This window comes from Fulmarus glacialis, unplaced genomic scaffold (assembly GCF_000690835.1).
Source record: "Fulmarus glacialis isolate BGI_N327 unplaced genomic scaffold, ASM69083v1 scaffold10562, whole genome shotgun sequence".
Taxonomy (NCBI): Eukaryota; Metazoa; Chordata; class Aves; order Procellariiformes; family Procellariidae; genus Fulmarus; species Fulmarus glacialis.
The window spans coordinates 33,973-58,408 of NW_009198505.1; the positions used below are offsets into that span (position 1 = coordinate 33,973).

Below are 24,436 nucleotides of genomic sequence, written 5' to 3' on the forward strand. Positions count from 1 at the left end.
GTCTCCCACAGTTTGTTTGTCCCGTTAGGAAGGTTATTCCTGACGTTTAAACTGAAACTTTCTTTCTGCAATTTAATCACCTGCTTCTAATCTTACCTCTCATGGTCACAGCAAACAAATTATCCTCCTCAACTTTTCAAGAGTTTTTGATATAGCTAGACATAATTGACAGAGAAACATCTTATCCCACACCCCTACCTCCAGGGGCTTCAAGCAACCGTAATTCATTTAACCTTCCCGTGGTGGCTGTGCTTTCTAGACAACCCTTGTTGTCTGCCCCCGGGAGCTCCACAGCCAGACCACTGGTTTCCTGTCGCAGACCTCAACAAAACACGGCTGTGGCATTCCCAGTAGCTGAGAAGTGGAAGGGCGTCACACATCTCCCAAGCTGTACTCTTGTTTATACATTAGAGTCTGTTGTTTGCCTTTTTCCACTGCAGCATGACGTTGTTGACTCTTGCTCGGCTTGCTTATGCTAGCATGTCCTGTTCCTTGACATCCTTCACAGCGTGATCTACATTACACGTACACTGCAAGTGATGCAGAGCAAGAGATTCATGTTCAGGCCATTAAAATGCATCTTGAATACACGTAGGAATATGTTTTGCTACCTGTAAAACAAGTCATGTAATGTCAGCCTGAAGAGCCACTACCACAAAGTGAATACTCATCTATACATTGATCTAACACCAGCAGTCCAACATCAGCCTGATTAAAGTTTTGTTCCTTCTCCCTCTTGCTTTCCTTCTTCCACACAGCCAGCTTTCCCTATGTAAGTCTCTCAGACTCACATCCCATTGCTAAAGGTATTTTTTGGCCAGTGAGCAGAGGCTGGCTGCTGCCCCGGGTGGGAGACGGCCGCGCTCAAGCCTGGGCCTTGGGGCAGGGCGGTGCGGACAGCAAGCGCTGCCTGCTCGGCTGCTTCTTGCTCCAAGCAGCCGCCTTTGCTCACTGCCCCTCTCCTTGTCACCCCGTGCCCGCAGCTGCCTGGGCTTGGGGAGCACAAGGTGGCACTTGGCTTTGCCTGTGGTTCGCACAACTTGTTTTCTATCACCTCTGAGGAAAAGGGCTAGGTACGAACCTCCTCCAAGCCAGATGTGCCCCACCAGTTGCCAGGTGAAACGTGCTAATCTAGAGGGATTTGGGGTTTAGGTTTGTGTTTGAGAGTGTTCCTGTGTTTGACCTTGTGCAGTATTATCCCAGTCCTACTTATTGCAAAAGTAGAAGAATAAAGTGATTATGAAAGTGGAAAAAGAATGAAACTAGAGAAGCAGCTGAGGCATAGCTGGATAGGTCACACTAGGCTTTGTTTTCTGTATAATGTACTGTTAAATGTCTCACACTCCTTTGGTGAGAGGTGCCATTTTGAGACCACACACTGCTTCCCCACAAAGAATTCACACCTTTTTTCTTTGGCTTTGCTTCTTCTGTATGCTGTAATAAAAGTCTTCTAGACTGTGGTTGGTCTCTGCGTATTGGGAACATGGTGGTGGAGTTGGGGAAGGAATCATAAAAACAGTAGCATCCCATTTTAAATGGAGCAAGCAGAATACATAGCAATGGCAAACTCACTCCTTACAACTGTCTCAATATAATTTCCTGTTGTTAAATATTAAAAGTGTTCATATTTTTATTATTCTAACTAAGATCCAATTAAAACCAAGGAGGGAGAAACAACAGACCTAAGCTGCATGTGAACAACTGACCAAGGAAAATGATCATGCGCAGGAACAAGACACATTAATCATACTGACTCTCGTCTAACATCCAGCCAACCCATTCATCTTTAAATGATCACTATGGTGATGATGCATAGGACATTCCTGAAATCAAACTGCAAACTATAAAGGAAAAATCATATGGCACCTTGCTGATACATGCTCTTGTACTGAACTTAGAATAGAATGTACGGAGAGATCTCTGGCTTAATTAGTTGCCCACTGAGTTAGAATTGGCTGCTATCTTTTTTCTCCATATGAAACCACAGAGCTTTCTCAGTACATTATTTCCACATGTGCTTGCATTACTATCCCTGCCTCTTGATCCAGCATTTTAATAAGCATTCATCTCTTAAAAAAAAATACAAACAAATGTCTATCCACTTACCTAAAGTATCCCTCAGCCCAGTCCTCCCTTTCCATCAACGTGAGCCAGAAGAATCCCCAGGGAAATGCATAGAGTCTCCCTGGTAGGCGGCTGTTGTGAATCAGATCAAGAGGCTCAATTTTATATCATTTTATTCCTCTTTATTAGGGATACGATTTCTCATTCTTTGCTCCAGACATATTAAAATCCTCTCTTGCCTGAGCAGCAGTGCCTAGAAGGTCTCAGCTGGTTTCAAGACATGAGCACCCTGCTAGTGCCAGGCAGATGTGTGCTACCACAGCAAAGGGAACGGGATAGAGAGGCCTGAAAGCGAGCACCATCAACTTGGGCTTCCTCCGCAAGTGGTAACAGGTATTTTAAAGGTGCCCATGGGCCAGAAAAAAAGAAAGGAGTCAACACTTCTGTACCACTTACACATGCATCTGCCTGACGCTTCCAGGACTGCTTGTTTAGGAAAAGACAGTACGTTTACACCAATATTATCTTTTAGCCTGCACCAAAGCCACCTTTCTAGGAACTGGTTCATAGTCTACCTGTCTCATCTTCCCAATTCGCTTTATCTAGGAGTAATATCAATATTGAAACAAAAAAAAATTAAATATAATGTTTTGATTGACAGCCAAAGTTGATTTAAGATGTTGTTCCATGTTACATTTATACAGTCTCTCTTTTTTGATATTTAATACAAAAATATTTTTAAATTAAACCATTATTGATAAAATTGAAATTCAGGTTTCCATATAAGTGACCCAGTATGGAGACCACAGTACCAACTATCTCCAGTCAGACTGCAAAATTAACTCCCTGTTATTAACTCCCTATAAATTTTAAACCGCCTGAAAATTTAACTGTATATGAATTTCTTCTAGTAATAAAATATATTGAATGGCATTGTAATAAACTCAGTGGGTTTCCCTTTCCTTACATGCTTTCATGAACAGTGAATAAGTTTTATTGCATTTTCAATGACCATAATAAAAGTGTTGGCCTAGAAGATACACTTCTAGGTTTACTAATCTGTTCATATATCAGCTGGGAGATTATGGCAGACAATAGTGCATAAAACTACGTAAGATATATTATAGGGTAAAAGTACAAAGCAAACCTTGTAGTCAGCTTGGAAGGAATCAGCAGTATGGATTTCATGAAAGACTTGAGGGCAAATGAAGAAAATAAAACAGGATACGAAATGCAACAAACAATACCTAAAATACAAGACAAAAACTAAATGTAAATTGCCAGTAGGAATATAAACACAAAGCAAGTTTTGCATCTAAATAAGCCTGTTCTGCTATGCAACCGTTTATTCAAGTGTTTGCTATGGCCTAATGGAAGTAGAGCCAGTGATAGGTTTCTGGACCAGAGCAATAAGAGTGTCAGGGACACTGAGAAATCTTGTCCATGCCCCAGGCAGGATTTGCAACAGCTCCTCCATGAAACCCTACACTGTCTTATTTCGGCCTTTGTTAGTCTCCCAGTGCACTACAGGCATTCCTAGCTCATTTGTACCTAACTGCTTAAAAGCCCCACTATCAGACTCCGCACTCTTTCAGTTGTCCAGCTACAACTGGATTTCATCTCTTAGGCTTCCATACTATTTAGCCTACAAGCTATTTTCAGAAACTTAAGTATTCAAGATCCTTTGACTCTTTTTATTAATATCTACACTAAATGCTCCTTGTTGCTGTTCAAATCTCTTTATTATTCTTATTATTATCATAATAACCTCTATGACAAACTGTTATCACGTTAACTCTCTGTTCTGTGGATTAAACCACTGCTTTCTTTAACCCCTTCCTCATACATCTCATCTGCGAGGTCCCTGATCACTTCGGCTGCCGATTCCATTTGCAGCCCCTTGTCACTGGAGTGCTGTGCCCACGTCGGAGCAGCTGCTCCAGCTGAGACTGCAGCAATGTTGGCTGGAGAAAGCATTGCTTTTCAGCCAACACTCCTGTTTACACAGCCCAGCATGTTTGCTTCTTTTGCAATAGCTTGACAAATGTTGTCAGATGCAATAGCTTGGCCAGTGTTCAGTGAATGATCCATTTGCATCCCAGCTTTTCTTCTGCAGAACTTCTACCTTGTTCGTCATTCCCCAGTCTGCATCTGTGCAGCTGAGCACTGTCTTTCCTGAGCGCAGAGCTTTGCTGTTATCTCTGTTAAAGTGGGACCGATGCTTTTAGAGCATTTCTGCATTTTGTCAAGGTCAACTTGAATTCTGGTCTCTGCAGTGCTGGAAGTCCCCCCAGCCTATTGCTGCCTGCAAATTTAACAAGGCTCTTTTCTAGCTTTCCAAATAGGACCCCAACACACCCCTGTGAAATTCGACTCCATGTAAGTTTCCCTCCTGGGGCTTCGAAAGATCTGCCAGACCTGCATAATCCTTCCTCCCCTGCACCTGTCGGTTGTTTTAAGGCTTTCGAAGCCCAGAAGAGGATGACAAGCAAGTGGCAGTTCCATCCAGGGATCCTTGCACCAGCAGGACTTCTTAGGGTTTGCTTTATAGCGGATAACAGCAGAAACACATCCAGCCCAGTACTGAGGATGACGATGTTTCTAAAGAAAGGTATGAAAATTTAGGTGCACAATACTCTATATTACGTCCAATTTATTCCTGATTTCTCACAGTTCAAGGCTAGTTTAAACTCTGATGCATGAGGTTTTAACTTCTCCTTTGCCCAGGTAAGTACAGCTGTACTCAGTCACAGTATGCTCGGAGGTAAAATCGACCCTGGAAGTCACGGCTGTGTTAGATTGCATTTTTTTTTCGCATGGAAAATATCTTACCACAAAGGTGGTCACTGTATGAAGCAGCTCCATGTCTCATGGGCACGTCTAGCCCAGGGGCTGCTCTACCTCTGACGGAATCCCAGGACTTTCTATATCATGATGGGGACTTGGGTCGTTCCCAAGAGAAGTCAAAGGGTGCACTGGTGGTTCATAGCTAACCCTTTCTTACCCTTACAAGTATATCTCATCTCTCCCCCTAACTTACTGAGCTTGATGGATCTCAAGATACTTTCACTAGGGTATCAGTCTCCTTAGGCTACCTCTATAGCAGAAGCACAATAAATAAATAAATAAATCAAACAGGAGATCATTTAGGTGCTCTGACTTGCCCTTTTCAGAAATAAACTCCTTCCATCGATTATTCAGACCATATAGGAAGATTTGCCTCCCCGGTTACTCCCTTAAGGCCACAGCCCTGTCACCCCTCAGGACTGTGCTGTGTTTACTGGGACTGCAGTGATATGCTAGTGACAAGAACTCAAATGAAAGGAATCAAAGGGAAAACAAGAAAAGGATAATTTGCAGAGCATGCAAAGCCTGCAAACAGCATCCACCATTTTATATTGTTAGAAATTTATATTCTCCACATTTAGCAGTCACAGCCTGCTGCAGTTCTAATTGCCGTTAAAGGTTACCACTCCTCAGTCCCTAATGTGCTAATAACGGGGAGAAAGGAGGCAGAAAGGGAGCAAGAACAAATGTCAGACATCGGGCACACATTGTCTTGAGCGTAAGGGAAAATATTTTTAGAAAACAGAAAAACCATGAAACCATCTTCCACTTTGGGAAGTGCTTTTCTATTAAAGGAACATCAGCATAAGCTATGTGTTAAGAATAAGAACACACAGCTCAGACATATGGTAATAAGATTAAGCAGAGTATTTTTATTGCTTTATTATCTTCTCATACTGAGCAAAAAAAATATAAACCCACAAACCTGCAGCTCTTAGAGGAGTTACACATATGGGAGGAAAAAAGTAAGAAAAAAGACTGAAACATTCTGTATCTTTTACCAACTGCTGCCATCTGGAAAAAGGTCTGAGGATAGTGGGGAGAGCTCTCGGTGAGCAAAACAAATGGTAGAATGGGATTTTTTTCAAAGCTAACTAATACAGTAATTTTACTTCAGTGGATTCTTGATCTGTACAACTGAGGTATTTTAAATTCTACCAAAATAAAGTATTTCCAAATTTATACTCCTAGGCTTTACTGTATTTCCCCGTAAAAGGATATTATTGGAACATACAGTGAGAGACCCTGTTGCAACAAACTTGTACCCACGCAGGAAAAGGCAGGCTTTACCTAGATGGCAAGAGGCTTGCAATCTCGCTAGAAGGGAAGAGACAGCAGCAGCAGATACACACAAGCAGAGGGCACCAGAAACAGTGAGGCGATGCTGGTCATCGCAATAGCTCTCCGCTCCATGGGAGCACAAGGCTTGTCAGTGCTGACAAACACCATCACGTGAAAAATCACAGCAAAGGAGACCTGCTGGAAGGGTTTGCAGGTGGACTGATCTGGCTGGGATGGAGTTCGTTTTCTTCATAGTAGCCCGTATGGTGCTGTGTTTCAGATTTGTGACCGAAACAGTGTGGATAACACACCAACGTTTTAGCTGTGTCAAGGCCTTCTCATTTCTCATGTTGCTCTCCTAGCAAGTAGGCTGAGGGTGGGCAAGAGGCTGGGAGGGGACACAGCCGGGACAGCTGACCCAAACTGACCCAAGGGATGTTCCATGCCATGTAATGTCATGCTCAGCAATAAAACCAGAGGTGCTTTCCAAAGTTGCTGTTAATCACGAGACTGGCTGGGCATCAGTCTGCTGGTGGGAGGTGGTCAGTGATCCCTTTGCATCACTTGCTTCCCCCCCGCCCCCATTTTCCCTTTCCCCTATTAAACTCTCTTTATCTCAACCCATGAGTTTTTCTCTCTGTGCCCTCCCGACTGTCTCCCCCATCCCGCTGGAGGTGGGAAGCAAGTGAGCGGCTGGGGGGGGCTTAGTTGCTGGCTAATGTCAGCCCACCACAGCAGGAAAGCAGTGATACAGCTTTATAAGTGCATAGAAGAGCATGCACAGCATCATGCTGACAATCCCAAGTGTCCTTTATCCACCCTGAGTTTGAGTTGATAGCTATTTATCCATAAGTAAGTCCAAAAAGAATTTTAGTTTTGACAGGCCACAAAAGCTCTGAAGGAAAGAGTAGATTTGTGACATCAGCAGAGGGATGGTTGCTGAGCTCATGGGCGAGATCACCAAGAGGTCAGGGTAAAAGAGGTGAGCAAGGCTGAGCAGAACCTGACCTCGAAGCTGAAACGGGCCAAGAAGCTCTTCCAAGAGCAGGCAGCAGGAACGGTGAGAGAATTGTCAGGAGAATGAGGGAAAGGTGGCATCATGACGGCCAAACTTCTAAAGCATGAAAAATGCATTCTTCTAAAGCATTAAAATACCAGTTCACCTGAAAAAATACTTTGGTATAAAGATTACTCGGAGCTCTTTTACTGCCACGTCAGGCCCCATACAGCAATAAGCTCTATATCTGAAAGGTTTGCTCCTGTTCACAGAAACAGTAGAGTTCCTGAGGATCTCCATTATCACAAAGGGCCTGCTTTCAGTTCATCACATAATCTTAGGTATACTACTTCTGTGGACGTTAACGGCAAAGCTTCCAATAACTTCATGTTAACTAAAATACTATGCTTTTAAAATGTGGTGACCCCCAGTCGGAAAAGTCCCAAACAATGATCTGTAAGGCCATAGTCAGCAGCATGACCATGGAAGTCACCACTTCAAATATCGGCTTTAAAACACAGGTGAGGCAGCCTCTAAGACATGCTGAGGAGGGGCAGTGGTCAACACAGTACTGAAACTGTGATCGACTACAGGTGGCTGTATTGTTAAACAAGCAAACACTAGACATATATTATTAAAAGTCATCTTTAATAGAACTTTAAAATAGCTATTGCAAACTTTATTTGAAGAAAAATAAATCATGACAATTTTCCAAAATCGTGTGAAACAGTCTAGTTCCTTAACATTTGTTTTATTATTTGAAAAGACAGAAGCGATTTGCATAGCTGGCATGTTAGTTCACCTCTGTTTGCTCAAAACAGCTCATAAAAACATTATTTTTCTACCATTTCTTATTTGATCAAAAGTGGAAATGCGTATGATGATCCTAAACTAGATCAAATTGGGTATCTGACTATGTCTCAAGGCAGCCAAGTATTTTAGTTCAAATAGCTTAAGGCCTGATATGGAAAAAGAAGAGATGCAATAGCCAGTAGGACAGCTAATGTACGGTACATTACACCTGCCTATATGATACTTCCTCTGAGCCAGTGTTTTTTAGATTTTCTTATCCCACCCAACCTAGCAATACTAAAAACCACAACAAAAAAATCAATTCCTAATATAACATCATAAGATCTGAGCAAGGCTGAGGAAGCTTTTGGGTAACCACTAAGGAATACAGAAATAAAATGTATGATTTGAAATTAAAGAGAAATCTTAACACTGCAGTTCTGGTGACTCAAATGTAGCACATCATAAGCAATTAATGCTCATACACATCTGAAAATAACAAGCTATCCATTAGGAAAAATAATCACTGGAGTGATCTAATACAGCACACTGTCAGACCTTATTGCATAGTGTAATAATATTTCCAAGTGGCAAACAAAAATATAATAAACGGAGTAAGGAACAACACTGAAGTCAAATATTTTGACATGGAGAAAAGGAGAATCTAATAGTAACTCAAAAGACCTGATCACATAACTGCTGTTATATTTTATGGATAAATTACTAGTGACAACATCTAATTTCAAAATCTTCTATGTATTTAGCGGACTAAACACATAAAGATGGTTCACTGCATAAAGGTTTATGGTAGAAGAAGAAAGGCTATAAAAGAAATATTATTGGCCATTAGAATTAAAATTGAATACTCTTTCTTAGTGTTTGACATAGAAAAATTATGCCATTAGGCACCAGTTGCTTTCCAAATATAATCTTTCCTGAAAACCTAACTGTATGTTTTAAAAAACAGAACATCTCACAATGTTGTTGGTTTGAGCACTTTGTGAAGATCTTGTATGTTTTTAATTGCACATACATTGCACACTGCAGTACATATAATGGCTATGTATATACATATGCTTTCTACAGGAATCTGCTTAAACCAAATGTTGTCAATATTCATACCAACTTGAACAACATATTTGGAGAAATATTGCTAGGATAATACTTTGAAAACGGAATAAAAACAATTTTTGAATCTTAGGTTCGATTTCCAACAGTGACTTTCAAGGCTAAAGAGAGGCACATAACGTTGGACCTTGGCTCTTCTGTTTCTCCTGCACCAGTCTGGCCACTTCCCCCTTTATCACGTGCCATTAATGTGCATGAGCCACAAGCTCCTGCTTGTGAAGTAAATGGGAGCATGGCGGTGCCACGCTGGGAACCAAACCAGGCATTGAGCTGGCCCAGCATGCAGACTCCGAGGTGCTGTAAACTCATTAGGCAGCACTCGTTCCCTGTTTTGTACAGCAGCATTCAGTACAGAAGGTTTCTAGATGACACACACACAGAAACCTGGAAAGAAAACCTCAGCTAAGATCATGGATGACAGCGAAGGTAGAATTTGGGGAGGAAGGTCCTTTAAAATGCATTATGGTTTTGTTTTAAACGCAATCCTAAATAAATTATTATTTCTTACTGATTTAATAGTGTATTAACGGCCTTGCATAGACTATGTCCATTTACGGCATGTGGCTGAAAAGGGCACGGGAAGTACCAGAGAATACTCAAATTTCAAACAAAGAGCAACCACACAAAAATGTTCAGGCAATGCGACATGAAGACTCCATCACAAAATACCTTTTCCTGACTGCTTTTAGCACCATGCCTTAAAGCTCTTTAAAGACCTTTTTCCTAAAGAGTTCCTAAAGATCTTTTGCTAAAAGATTTCCTAGTAACTGAGTGGGAGCATGGCCCCTCTAACATCAAAAACTGACTTTACAGAGCAATGGAAAAAAACCATATGCTGAGCATTTGTCTAAAGTTTCCTATATAAAGATGAGGAAAACAAAAAGCATTTGTCTAAAGGTTCCTATATAAAGATGCTACATAATACTCCCTTTCCTCTGTTCCACTCACTGCCAACACACAATACAAAATTTATCCTCTGCAACTCATTCAAAGCACTAGCTGCAACTGCAAAGTGACCAAAGGCATTGGTGTAGGAAAGTTCAAGGCCACCTCGTGTAAACATTTGTTTAAAGTCATACAATGTACACTGTTCCTTTAAAATAGCTTAGTACAGAGGCAGATTTGGAGGTCTGTAATGATATGCCTGCTGTATAGAAAAAAGTAAAATAAAAGAGGATGTTTGTTCACTGACTCCGACAATTTCCATGACACGGTGCATTATGACCAATGCTTCTTTGTAGGGTGTGCAAGGCAGCCAAGAGTCATTTAAAAACATGTGTTGTTCATCTCAAAAACAAATGTAAGGGAATACTAATAAAAGCTGCCCTGTCTGAAATTAGGCTGAGCAGTTTAAATCCATTTTTCTGGAGGATATTCAGGAAGCTGGGACTGCCTGCAAAATAAAACTAATTTATTCCTACTATCTACTGCAAAGGAGTAGTTTATCTCCCGTACATCTTGTCTAGAAAATAAACCTCTTTATCCTAACATTAATCAGGTATCAATGTCCCTCTTAGAAACTCTACATATAGTATAAAAACTGAAAGTATGTGACCTTTGGGTTCTTGAAATTATAGTAAATGGAGGCAAATGACATGTCAAGGCTGCTGTCCCCAAAGGCAAAAGAAGACCTGCTTTCATAGTTCACTCACAGCAAAACACATCCCAGTTCGGAGTGTGAATGTTTTCCAGATCTTACACTTGGCACAATTCAAACTGTGCTCCCCATACATGGGTAAAGGATTTGAGATGCAAGATATATTTCGGTTTGTATCTTGGTTTCTGCTAGCTCTGGACCCGTGTAACCAAGGGCATGACTTACAGAAGGTCAGATTCTGCATCCTATTGACTAAGCAGTGCTTTGGATTTCAATAAATACGATATTACTTCATGTGGGACAGCAGCACGGGCAACCGTGTTAAGGCACTAATGAACTACTCAAGGGGCTAGATCCAAAGTGCACCAAAGGCAAGTGAAAAGCATGAACTGACTACAAAGAACCAGGCCTCAGCTCTGCCACAGAGACAGAACAGAAACCCCAGTTTGTGAAAAACACTGTAAATTCTAAATACAGCTAAAGCAAAACAAACAACCCCACCTAAACTAGTTTTGCAGTTAAAAACCTATACCTCAGTATTAGAAGGCACCCAGTTCAGGAAGTTCAGGCCTCTTCCCATGCTACCATGCACTAATTTCCTTTTTGAACAAAAGTATAGATGAGCATCAAATACAAAAATATACATTTTAAGCAGTAGCAAAATTTGAATAAAAATTAGAAATTGCTCAAGGAAAGTGACTGCCATATTATTACATGTGCACATGTACACACTCCGTCTCAAAAAGGTATGAAAGAAAGGGAATCAATAGCCTTAACATTTCTAACTGTTAGTTGGCATGACAGCTATTAACTTCATTTTAGTAACTAGGAATGTTATCAGCTCGGCTTCCTTATCAAAAAGAAGTAAGCATTAGATATCACAGGCCGTGTTCAAGAAGGATAAATCGGCTGCCAGACAGGGAAGACGTTCATACGCTCACTCGGGAGGGAAGAGCTCCCACGTTCACACGTCTCCACATTAATAGAGACCTGAAATTCTCCCCACGTGCAAAGGCGGGTTTGGATGTAAAAGTGCCTGCTGCTCTTCACGTTCCTCTCCTCTGTCCCACTTTAGCAAAGCACTTAAGCACATAAGGATGTGCTTAAAGTTAAGCAAGCATGTCAATTGTTCTGCTGGACTGAACGCATGTACAGCCAACATCTCCTAAAAGCCTCTCCCGCCAACCAACAACAGGAGTTGCAGGCACAGATGGCATTCAGGGCCAACCAGCTGACAGGGCACAGAGAGCAGTAAACAGCTGTTTAGGGTTATGCCACCTAAATCGTTGACAAGACGACACTGCGAACACAAGACATAAATGATGCCCCAGAGTAACATTTCTAGAAGACTTCCGAAAACCGTAGAAGGATCAAAGCAATCTTCATCCTCCTGGCCATAAATATGCCAGTGGACACCAGCATGCTCATATGGAAAGAGAAATAGGTTTGTTTCTGAATAACCCTGGAAAAACGAAGTCTCAAACATAGACTCCATCTTTGATACATTTACAGTAAAAGCCTTTCAGAGTAAAATGCATGAGAACATCCTGAGGCCTTATTTTCAACCATGATTAGTTTATGAATTGGCAAAAAATCCACCCAGCTTCTCTGTAATGATAAAAAAAGACTGACAATTTTCTGGAGCGTTCAGCAGTTTGTGAATGCAGCACTTTTTGGCTCTTGGATCTGCTCTGAAGCCAGCTCCTTTTATTTTTCATATTATTCCCCATAAGAGCATACCCCGAAATTCAGTATTAATGTCAAGTGTCATGTCTGCAGAACTGAACAAAACAAGCTCTGATACCAAGCTCCCAGTGCTCTGCTTACCAACACCCCAACGAAGAAGCAGATAGTGTTTCAGAAAAGCATGGTAAACTAACATATGTCCCTAAAAAACAAGCACAATTGAAAGCTGGGGTGAAAAGGGGTGGGAACATGGAGCTAGGTTTGTATTTTCTCAGACTGCTTTCTTAAGCAGACACTTAAAGAAGTTTTCTGGCACAGCCAGAAATTTACCATATGGGCCAGCCCAGTTCTCCCTGAACACAGCAGGAGTTTGGTCACTGTAATACTAAAGACGGGCTGGTATCTGAACATAAAATTTTCTTTGGATAATTTATCAAAACCTTAGATGCGAAACATAATCTGTCTCCTTTTACAGCACCCAACTACACAGCAAGTCTACATGAAGGACAAATAGCACACAGAACAAGGAGACCAACGAAGAGTGCTGAAGCAAGGCTGGAGAACGATCTCGGTGGCAAAGACTGCAATCACTTTCACAGAAGTCACAAGGGGTTATACTTTGCATTACTTCTGAATTGTAGCTTCTCACCAAGTTAACATTAGTTAATGAACTTCTGAGAACTGATCAACAGATGAGTTTCACAAAGAAAGCATTTTTAAAGGATGCACTAAACTCTGATGCAGACCTTGTCATACATTGCAAAATTCTTCCCTCAGTGGGTGTTTAAGCCTAGGCCTGAATATTTGTTCTTTTCCCAAAACATCAAAACGTTCTCAATATATTCAGGCGAATGCTTGGTGAAAGGCACACTTTTATAGACTCAATCTCAACTCTTAGACCCAATCTGTTCAGAAACCTCAGTCAAATATTTTAAAAGGAATTTTGCCCCTACCTACACAGTAACCCCCATGACAACGGAATTGGGATGCTTTACCTGGCAGGTCACTGGCTACGACATTTAAGAGCTAGGTCTCTCATAACTGATGCTTTCTCTCTCACTATTATGTTTGGGAGCTTCAGCTTCCTGAATCCGGGACTGCCTACCTCACTTAGCTCTTGCTCCTGTATTTTGCTCCCCAGTTCCCTGAAGGGTTGCTACAGAGCTGAACAGACTAGAAGCCTGGAAAGCCATATTCATTTCAAAAGTATCAATGCATGGTAATTGTTCACAGAACAAGCTTTTGCAAAGTTTAATTCCCATAGTGGGTTTTGTGGTTTGAAGGTTTTCATTCCAACTAGGGACACTGCAATTTCTTTTTTTATTACTAGTATTTTTTTAACTGAAATTATATTCAGTTTCCTTTCAAGCCTCAAGATATTGAAAAAATAAAAATAAAAGATGTATCTTTACGGGGCGTAACGCTTACCCAACAGTGATACCCGACTAGCTCTGAACAAAGTCAGTTAAGAGAAGCAGCACAGTCATTTGAATGTGCTGAGTAGCTGTGTATATTAACCCTGGCAGATCTCCTTGCTGGTACTGCTATATTGGCATCCAACCCAGTTCTTGTACCTATACTAGTTGTAGTATCCGCCACACAGCCATAACTTTTTCGATAAATTCCAGAGCATGAGGAATCCTTAGACATCTCCTAGCTCTGAATATGACATGAATCCGACTGTCACCATTACATAAAATATACACCTGCAGTTTGGGTCACCAACTATAAGAGTGATGGAAAATAACAGATTAAAATAAAAGCACGTTCCTGTATTAGATAGGAAGGAGTTCTCTCAGAAGAACTCAGAATCATGGCATATGTATATATGTTGACCAATAATATGTCTATGCTACATAGTAATAGGAATGGCATCTTGTAAAATAGTATTTGAAGCAATCCTTTTCTTAAAGTTAAAGCCTTCTACTGCAGCACTGATTACATCGTACAAATTTTAGTCCTTAAGGATATTAATTCATATTTTTAAATTAATATTGATTTATTAATTGAGAATTTATAGACACTAAATGTATTTAAACAGAATAAAAGTATTTACACATGTGCATTTATATGTGACTTTTTTATACACGTATTGATTAGCCTGTCTAGCAGCATTCTTACAAAAGACTCAGTCTTGAGCTCTTCTCCTAGTCATTGAAGCATGTGGAAATTCATTTTGGCCATAGATTCTAAGCATTATGTGTTTGTCTCAAATAAAAATTACTCTAATTTGTTAAGCTACTAGGACTTAAAACATGCTTTAGGTTAATGGACCTAAACCTAATGGTTTAGTTACATCCGCTCATTTCCTATTTTAGTTTAAACTTCTGTGACTGAACAAACATTTCAGCCTACATAGAATAAATGTGATCTAGCTAAAGTAGTACACATCACAGCATATATGGTTGTCTTCTGTCTTGTGCTAAAACAAACCAACATGAAGAAAATTGCCTATACAACTTTTTTATGCCTTATCTCAAACCAAGCCCAAATCCTTAATAATTTTTCAGCTGGCTGGTGTAATGAAAACCTCTTTAGTATCTTCTCCAGCAGTTAGTAATCTTTCTTTGCTTTTCATTTTGCCCAAGAGCTTTGTACATTGCTGCCTTTCTCTAAAACACACGCTATTAAAAAAAACCCCAAACCAAAAAACTTTGAAACTGTTTTTCCTATGTACATCTTTTTTACATAACTATAGAAATCAAAACACTGGCATTTTCTCCAGTGAAGGACTTTTAGTTTAAACAAGAAACAGATGAAAAAGCTACTTGAAAGATAATCATTAACTTGGTAAGTGAACCACAGTGAAGTTCCTGCTTCATTTTGGTAGTTTTGGGAACACACTGGGCCAGATTTAAGCCAATTTATACCAGCTGACAATTAAGTTATGACAATTCACACCAGCTGAGGAACCAATCCATTAGCACAGTAAACATGTATATGGAAAAACACTACTATTTGTTAGACAATTTGGCATGTTAATGTCCAAAAAGGCTGCAGTTCAATGAAAAAAGAAAATTCCAGTGCAATGTGGGTTTCTCTTCACTAAAATTTGTCCTATGTCCACGAAAAGAAACTTTATTTTAAACTTCTGAATCACTAAGATCCATTTGGAATGACTGACACTTACTAGGTTCATAGTAATCCACTACAGTCACTGAAGCATCCTGGATATTTGCCACTTTGAAGTCTCTCACAGCCGGAATATCCACACAAACCTGTGTTTCATTTAGCTAGAAAAACAGAAGAGAAACATCCTGAGAACCCTGGTGCTGGCAGTTTCGTGGAAGAGGTAAGGACTTCTAGCTCAGCGGTAGTCCCCTTCATTTCTAGAGACTTGGAGTCAGAATGCATAAAAAGATGCTTATCTCGTATTCATTTTGGCCAAATTACAGACTTCTTGAAATGTCAGCCTTCTTATATATGATTTTTAAGAAGCTTAATCTAGAAACCCCTTACAAATACAACCGAGTTGTACCTACCCAATCAGTCTCACTAAAAAACAGTGGAACTATTAATTCAATGTGAATAGCAGATGTTGACTTCCCCAAAGAATACAATCATAATGTCTTTCCAAATTTAAACCAAACAATGGCAGAGACAAGATTAACATCACTACAAACACATTTCTTTTTATTTTCAACTTACGGAGTCTAAGTATAGGTTGACTTTTCCACTGTCCTTTTCCATCTTCTTAACTCTATTGTCTAATGGAATGAAATCTGGTGACACAGAGAAACCACTGAGTAAGCCAACCTCCATGAGGATCATACCACTACTGGGAGCTGTGTCAGAACCCAAGTACCTTTTCAAAACACAAAGAAATTTTTAGTGGAAATACAGTAGTCCACTCTCCAAAGAAACTGTTTGATCATTAAATCCCCACTACAGAAGCAATAATGCTTAAAAATACTTAAGAAACAAATAGAACAAAATGCCAACAAGAAAATTTCTAATGATAAAGAGATAACAATTGATTTCTCTATTATTCTGCCTGATAATTTCAACCACATATGCAAAAGCAGGTTTAGCACTGAGAAAACTACAGTACATAAATCATATGAGAGAGTGCACTGACACCACTGGGAGCTTTCCATTGGCATCTATAAGTGCAGGTTTACATCACAAATATGTAGGAAATAGTGCAATTAAACATGTTTCAAAAGAAGTAATTAAGAAACTGCTATAGGACCTCTTGAACTGAAATATACATATTACCTCTTATGAATGCATTATTTTGCTTTTATTCATTTTTGGAGGGTGAGATAAAGGTATTTCATATTTTCTTCATAGAGATTGATGGTTCCATTAACAAAGACATCATCAGATTATTTCTCAAAGCTCCAGTTTTAAAATGCATAGCCATGTTATTCATCCGGTTTTGGAAAAAGAGGCTTTAATAAGTTGAGCTCCTTCTTTTTTCCTAAATAATGCTTATTATTGTATCTTTTTCCAATATGAGAATCAGATGCTGGACTAAAAAGCTTTGCTCTGTTGAGCAAGGCTTACATACTATGGTGCACAACAGAACTATCAAAATATATTTATGGTGTTCTGTGCTACAAGCGGTACTTAAATGACGTGCAAAAGAAAGTATTGCTTTAAATAAAGTAGGTGGCAGAAGAGATTTCACCCCCCTTGGCACAGAGGGTAAATGATTATTCTTATAATAGAATAGAAGTGTCTCCAATCCTCATTTTGAAGGCCTGACAGTAGTTGAAAGTAATTGGATAAAACTATTTCTTTGTAGAGCTGGATGGTTTAAAAAAAGGGAAGACTTGCTTTCAAAGCAATGCTGTTAAGCCTGGCAGCACAGCTGATTGAACGCAGATATGACTTTGAAAGAAATACAGCACAACTGCTGACTTCAGTTGGCTCATGAGATTAGAAACAAATGAAACCATCTGTCGGATGATGTGCTGTGCCAAAGTAGCTGCTATTGAAAACAAATAACTGAATTGGAACTGGATGTAATTATTTCTGCATAATTACCAATAAGAGGGGAGGAAAATACCCAAGCTGTCTAGCCAGCCTGCGATGCTACCAAAATACCAAGAGGTAACCAAACCAGCTTGGTATTGTCAAGAAGTGAGTAAGATATATCCCTATAAGTTACAAGGATCTGGTTCTCTTAACAAAGAAGAGAGACAGCCTTGGGGGTGGCTCCTGGTATCATCTCTTCAACTCCGTGGTCTCCCAAAAAAACAAAAAAAATCACCATGCAAGAAGAATGACCAGTAAGAGAAAGAAAGAAGACTTGACACTTGCACCTGAAGAGAACTGAGAACACTTTGAGTTGAATTTTACATTTCAGCTCTTCAGCAATATGAATCTGTGTGAGACCCTCTCATAGACGATGCAAAGAGGAGAAAACACCACCAAGCTAGTGTATGCAGAAAGCATAAACAAGAGAGCGAGTAGAACCATCACTGATCGGTTTCCCATGCCTGGAAATGGTATGCGGGCAACAAGACCGACCAGAGAAGAAACTGGCAGCCCTGGGTATTTGTCTCCCAGACAATGCGTTAGCTCTTCTAACCAAGAATCAGTTCAATTTGAATGAGACATTATCTGCTCCAGTGTCATAAATTATTCCCAGCTGAGATGACCATGGCCAATCACTATCAAGCTGGTTGAAAGAAGCTGGAATATTCTGCAGATTAGAGAAAGAAAAAAATTGCAGAGCTGCAGCCTCCATTTCCTGACTGTGCATACCCACAGCTAGCTAAACTGGTTGAGATTTCAGCAGTCTTTCTGTATCTGCCTACTTTGGTTTCTCTAGCAGAAAGCCACATCATGCTGTAAAGATTATAACTAGACCAACTTTAAACTAATTCAGGAATTTAATATAGATAATGTATATATTATATACAATATATAGGGGAAAAAAGAAGAGGATGACTAGTCTATCAAGCCAAGCAACCAGAGACCAAGTCTCAGCCTAAAGAATAGGAACACAGAGTTACTAGAACTTATACCAGTCCACTTTCCATCATAAGAGTTGATGGATCTTAATGTTCCAAACATTCTCCTGGGGCAGTTTTATAACTGCCATTAGATTTTCCCCTACCCTTTGAACACTTTGCAATTAAAACATCATCACCCTAGAGCCTTCCCAGAGAGATGGAGCCCTTCCTGTCTGTATTCCTGAGCCAAAGGTCTTTGCTAGAAAATCAGAATGCTCAGCCAAGACTTATCCCAGACCCATCATGTAAGCGCTTTACATGTCAGGAGTTTGTGCTAGACTTTAGAAAGCTGTTGACACTTCATAGAAAACTTTAAAAGAGAAAAACCCATTCTATTTCAAGAGCTCTCATGTATTCTAGTGTCCCTGCCCACCATCTGTATCACTGAACTGGTTACCAGAAACACATAAAAACAGGGCTCTGGCTTTGTGCCTGCTGGCTATTTCCCAAATTAAATCAATCCTCTCTGTACTGAAGTCATATTCACTATAGCTGATTATTTGTATGATGGTGTCACCTAGAGGCTCCATCTCCAGTCACAGCTCCCGTGTGATAGGTAGAGCATAAAAACAGTTCTAGGCATATGGTGTTTAAAGTTTAAATAAAATAACAAAAAGACGATGTGGAGGAAAGGAATGCAAGAGTAATCATGGTGGATCAGGTAGTACTTTGCAAATCTTGCATTTACAAGGAACCCATTATAATGTCACAAGAAGAAAAAGTGGTTTTAGAGGAAGTATTCACAAACAGATGAAATCCTAAAATACAAAGAATGTATCATCGCAACATCCTTGTAGATAATAAAAGAGAGAAGATAAAAAACATAAATATAGAGAGATACAATGTCCTCTAGGGTTTTCTGTGAACTATACGGTGCTCTTTAACTACAATAAGAAGTGCATACTGAAGAAACTGCCAGAGAACAAACATCTTCATATATTTCTCTTAAATACATGTATAAACACTTTCACAGCAAGTAAAAATGAGACAGCAAAGCAGTCAAAGAAACAACTTGGTTTCATGACTGGCTGACCTAGGAATATGCAATGTGACTGCTCAATGTCACCTGTTCTCATCTGATCCAAATTCTATCCAGCTAACATTTGGTGGCTGTTCTGTGGTCTCTGAGATGATGCTTCAGCAGTCTCAGCTCAATTCTTAGTAGGTGTTTACTGAACAAGAAACATCATCCCAGATGCATCCCCACCTCCCTTATTGAGCAGAAATAATAGAATTAGACTGGCCAGAAAACTCACCACCTCTTTCAACTCTAGAATGATGCTTACATTATATTATATTACCAAATTCATAACTATAAGACATATTGGTAAATGAAAGACCACAAAGATACTTGCACAATAAGACAAGCTGAATTTATCATTATGTAAACATGGATTTTGACTCCTGCCAAAATTGTTCCGAGCAAAGTTTATTAACAGAGATGACCAAACAATGATCACTTCTATTTCATGGTGTTTTCAGCACTTCAGAACTTACTTCTCTTTTTACAAAAAAAAGAAGTGTCTACGTCTAGATCAAAAGCAAAGCATTCTGTTCATGAAAGGTAAGAGTAATGGGCAGTTGTCACGGTCTGTTACTAGAAGTCAGAATGTGGAAGACATTGGTTCAATTTTCAAGTCTGTCCACAGTTCTCCATATAGCTAAGAAGCACTTGCACCAAAGAAGCCTTTCAGCTTTTTCTTGTATTTCATAGAAACTCTTCCATATACCTCTAACATTTAGGGTACCACTATCTTTATGCATACCAGTAAAAAAATACGACCTGGCCACCAACAATTTTGCACAAAAGATCTATCACACTATTTATTGACTTGATTCTTAGTTTAACTACTGCCGTTTTTACAAAGTAATTCTTTTATTCTCTTTAGTTATACATTTATATCCCATACATTACTAAATCCATACAAACAAATGGATAATTTAGCTCATTTTAAATAATTTAAAAGCTGCATAGACAAAGAGGTATATGAGATGCTCCAATTGAATTACCTACCTTGTGCACACATTCAAGGTCAAATGGTTTTTATCGTCTTTGTCATCCTTTACATCAACATTCAAGTCAAAGGCTTCTTGTTTTCGGACAGATCTGAGCCTCTGATCAGTGTGTTTTGTGTTGTAAATAACATTGAGCTGTGGATTGCAAGTAGAGACATTAGATGACACATGTAAAGCAAATCTGTGTGGTTAAAACACTACGTTTGTAACAGCATAACAGCAGAGGAGTGCCCACATGAGACAGGATACATGGCCTTGTATCTGACAGTCGCACACATGAGATTCATAGGAATTCTCTGAAATAAATACCCTTTCTGAACACTTTTGTAACGCAGCAGAACCAATGCAATTAGCAGGACACAGTTGAGGCAAACACAAGGGAGCTCTGGGACAACCAGTAATTTTCTCCCTAGTTGCTGTCTGCTGGTTTATAATGTGTGCAGCTACTTCCTGACAGGGTGAAATGGGATGAATAAAGGCAAACTTCAGAGACTGACACCCACTGGGTTAAAAGAGACAGGCTGTATATGAAAGCAGAGCAAGAGCAAATACATAGCGTATGTACAGAATTTGTCTTCAGTCTTCATGTCACAGCATTCATACACTCAAAACAGATGAAGAATAGCATGTTACTCCAAGCTCAAAACAACACAGTTTTCTTGCAGTTAAGTAAGTAGTTTCATCATCTGGTTCATCTGTGTAAAGACAAAGCTTCAGTCTGCCTCAAGGACAGAGCTCTCGCCCTTTCTACTCAACAACTGCCAAGCTCTGCTAAGTGAGCCAAGTAAGGAAGTATGACAGGATGTCCAATGGAGGACAGTAACATTAATACAAAATAAGCTCATCTGTTAGGCACTGTTTGAAGGGTTTCCAATTCTTCTAGTGTAGATGCGTATAAGATGCTTGAAACAGTGGTAGAAGAGTGGTAAAACCAGAAGCCCTTAGAAGAGGTCTGAATAATTAGGAGATAGCCTGATTATCTCAATATCCTATAAAATCACCAATGCCAAGAGCCAAAGCAGAAATGCTGGAGCTGGACCCAATAAGTACTCTCACATTATCAGCCATGACAGAAAATTATGCAGTAAAAATTCTGTACTGCCTAAAGAATTGAACTTGATGAGGTAAAGAAACAGCTGAATCATTACCTGCAGTGCTTCTTTAAAACTGCCTTGGTACCAGACCAGAGGATGACAAATGTGACAGCAATTTTTAAGAGAGTACTGTGGATATCAAGTAAACTCGGTATCTGTACCAGAAAACACGCTCGAAAATATAATAAAGAGTCAAATTAGTGGGCAAATGAGTAAATATGATGTGTTGGATAATAGGCTGTTGCTATAAACCCACCAGCTACCTGAATCAAATGAAAAAACATGGACAATGGAGCTCTGTCTAGTATAAGCCACCTGGATGTTACATCGGCATGTAGCTGGTTAGGAAGATTACTAGCCAAAGGTACTGGAACAAAAGAAGCTGCCAAGAGATAAAGGGCTGTTAAAAGACAGGAACAGAAGGTAGGAATGAATGTTCGTACATGAAAGGAGTGGAGTCCTAAAGAAATCTGTGCTGGGTGACCACCGTTAAACATACCCATACATGATGTAGAAAACAGGATGAATCCTGATGTGATAAAGTTTGCTGATTATACTGATTTATTTGAGGTAGCAAAGACTAGGATTACTGCAAGGAGTTGCAGAATGAAAGAATTTTTATGTACATAATAATGGGTTTTGAACTGATTACTACCAGATCTGTTTACTATTTAAAAAATGGTAAAATAGATGAAAATTCAGCCATGAACAGGTAAACTGGAAGGATACAGTAAAGGTCTACAGAATAATGATCTGCATGGGAAAGATGAATAGGAAACAGTTTTTCATGCAATCCAAGATTAAACTGTGGAATTCCTTCCCACAAGATGCTGCAGATACTAAACTGTACAAGCATTCAAGGGCAAAATACATAACTTCATGGAATCAAAATTTTCTAAGCCCACAGTCAGCTGAAGGTCTTGAATAATATACATGGTAAGAGGTGGAAGACAGTCAGGTAATATATTACATGTATTTATCTTCTTATACTCTCTCCTGAGCATCCACCTCTGGCTGCTGTGAAGAACAGAACACTGGGCTCGACTGAGCTTTGCTCTGACCCAACACAGTCCCTCTTATGCCTTCTCTCCAAGTATAAGAACTAGGGGAGCAGCTTCAAGAGGAGAAAGAGGTAGTGCTTCTTCACGCAATACACCATTAGCTGCAGAACTACTTGCCGCAAGAAGCTGTGGTTGTTAAAAGCTTAGAAATATATAAAATGTTTATGGAAGAAAGAAAAAAAATCTATCAAGAAAATATCCACCGAGCCAGAGAGAACACACAGAGATGACCTGTGGATTGGGAAGGCCCTGTGTTGCAAAATGGTGAAGGGTAAGAGGGTATACCAGTGAGATATCACTTCATGCTTACCCTGTTCTAGTAGCCTTCTTTGGTCATCCTCTCTCTATTGGACACTATGGGACACAGGATAATGAACTGTATCAGTTGTCCCAGCACATCTGCTCTAGCATACTCATGTACTTATACCCAACAAAAGACACCAAAAATGAAATTTAACTTTGAGAAAACATTCTAAGGTGTTTCGGACTGATTAACAACCGATGCGATGTTGATCTGCAGCATCCCTTTGCTGTGGCACAAACGGGACACCACCTCTGACAGAGGACAAGAGAATGGGTTGCTGACTCAGCACTTCGTGTGATGAATCAGAAAGCTCAACTTTCAAAACCTTAGAATGAAAAAATCAAACACAAGAAACTAAGAAAATATTTACTATCAAAGAATAGTTGACATTATTTGGCAAAAGAGTGATTTTCACCAACAACAGAACAGTAAGTTTGCATAGTTTTCACATACAAACTAATATCATTATCTGTTCCCTTAGTCATCAAGATAAAACACATGGCAGGGCAGGGGGTGATCATCTTCTTTGATTTTGATAGAAAAATAATCAGAAAGTGGCTCAAATAACTGCCCTTGCAAGACCCCAACATGCACTTTGCTTGGCTAAGGAAAAGGGAATGAAGAGTGCTTCTGGAAAATCATAGTCCCTTCACCACAGATTCTAGCAGCAAATGGAAAACTGTCCGTCCAAATTTAAAGGTATGACAGCGGCTTGTCCAAGTTATAGGTTAGCAAGTCAGTTATAGGCTAGCAAGACTGTGCAAACAGAGGAGTCTCTAATTTCTGATTTTTTATTTTGCTGCTACGTCTCTCACTCCTTGATATAAAAGTTATGCTCTTTCTTTTAATCTACACACACACGAATCCTGTTGCCCTGCCCTGCATTGCTGAACTTAGCATGCTGTATGAGTACAGAGCCAATTCTGTACAGACGCTCAGGACAACTGTGGTGCGGCAGTGAAGATTTATCCTGTACAACTGCTCTGCAGGAGAAGGCAGTACCAAGGATGAAGCCAATCTAGAAAGCCTGCCAGTTAAAGGCATGCAGAAAGTTTGGTAAAGACAAGCTGGCGGTGCCTCAACAATCTGTCATCACAGAAACAAAGCTGTTTTAACTTTTGCCAGAAAAAGCTAATGAATGGGAATTTACTGCCAATGCAGGACGTCTGAAACCACATACTGAACAGGTCAATAAGCTAGTATTTTCATGGAATAAGTTATCGCTGTTACGGTCTGACTTTCCTTTCCTGATTTCTCATGACAATGAAGGAAAAATCTTTTTCACAACACAGAGTTTAATTAAAGCCTCCTTCTTTATACACTCTTATCTTGGGGACAGAAGGCTATTATACAGAAACTAGCATTAAATCAACAAAACGAGCAACTGCATTTCTTCTTAACCCTTTTAAGAAGCAGCTGCCAAAGCTAAAGGCAGAACTGGTCCAGTCTTGTCATACTGCAAACCAGTTCTGGTGAGAGGCCCAAGCAGAGAAAACTCATCTTCTGCATGAGAGAGATGCTTGTAACAGTATCTGATCCAATCTACTGCACTACGTTTCAAAAAAACCATGACTCATAATGCCCTAATCAGTGTCTCTTTCCC

At 39.8% G+C, this 24,436-nt stretch overlaps 1 protein-coding gene across 1 annotated transcript in view; it reads right to left on the reverse strand.

Annotated features, from left to right (window-relative positions):
• Positions 1-12,861: 12,861 nt before the first annotated feature.
• CD109 (CD109 molecule) overlaps positions 12,862-24,436 on the reverse strand; it is a gene marked incomplete at its 5' end in the record, with an annotated part of 36,491 nt that continues 24,916 nt past the window's right edge. Inside the window, 4 exons of the mRNA XM_009572927.1 lie at positions 12,862-13,066; positions 15,519-15,625; positions 16,041-16,197; positions 20,373-20,509. Coding sequence (XP_009571222.1) covers positions 12,862-13,066; positions 15,519-15,625; positions 16,041-16,197; positions 20,373-20,509 — 606 coding nt within the window. The remainder of the gene's footprint in view (positions 13,067-15,518; positions 15,626-16,040; positions 16,198-20,372; positions 20,510-24,436) is intronic.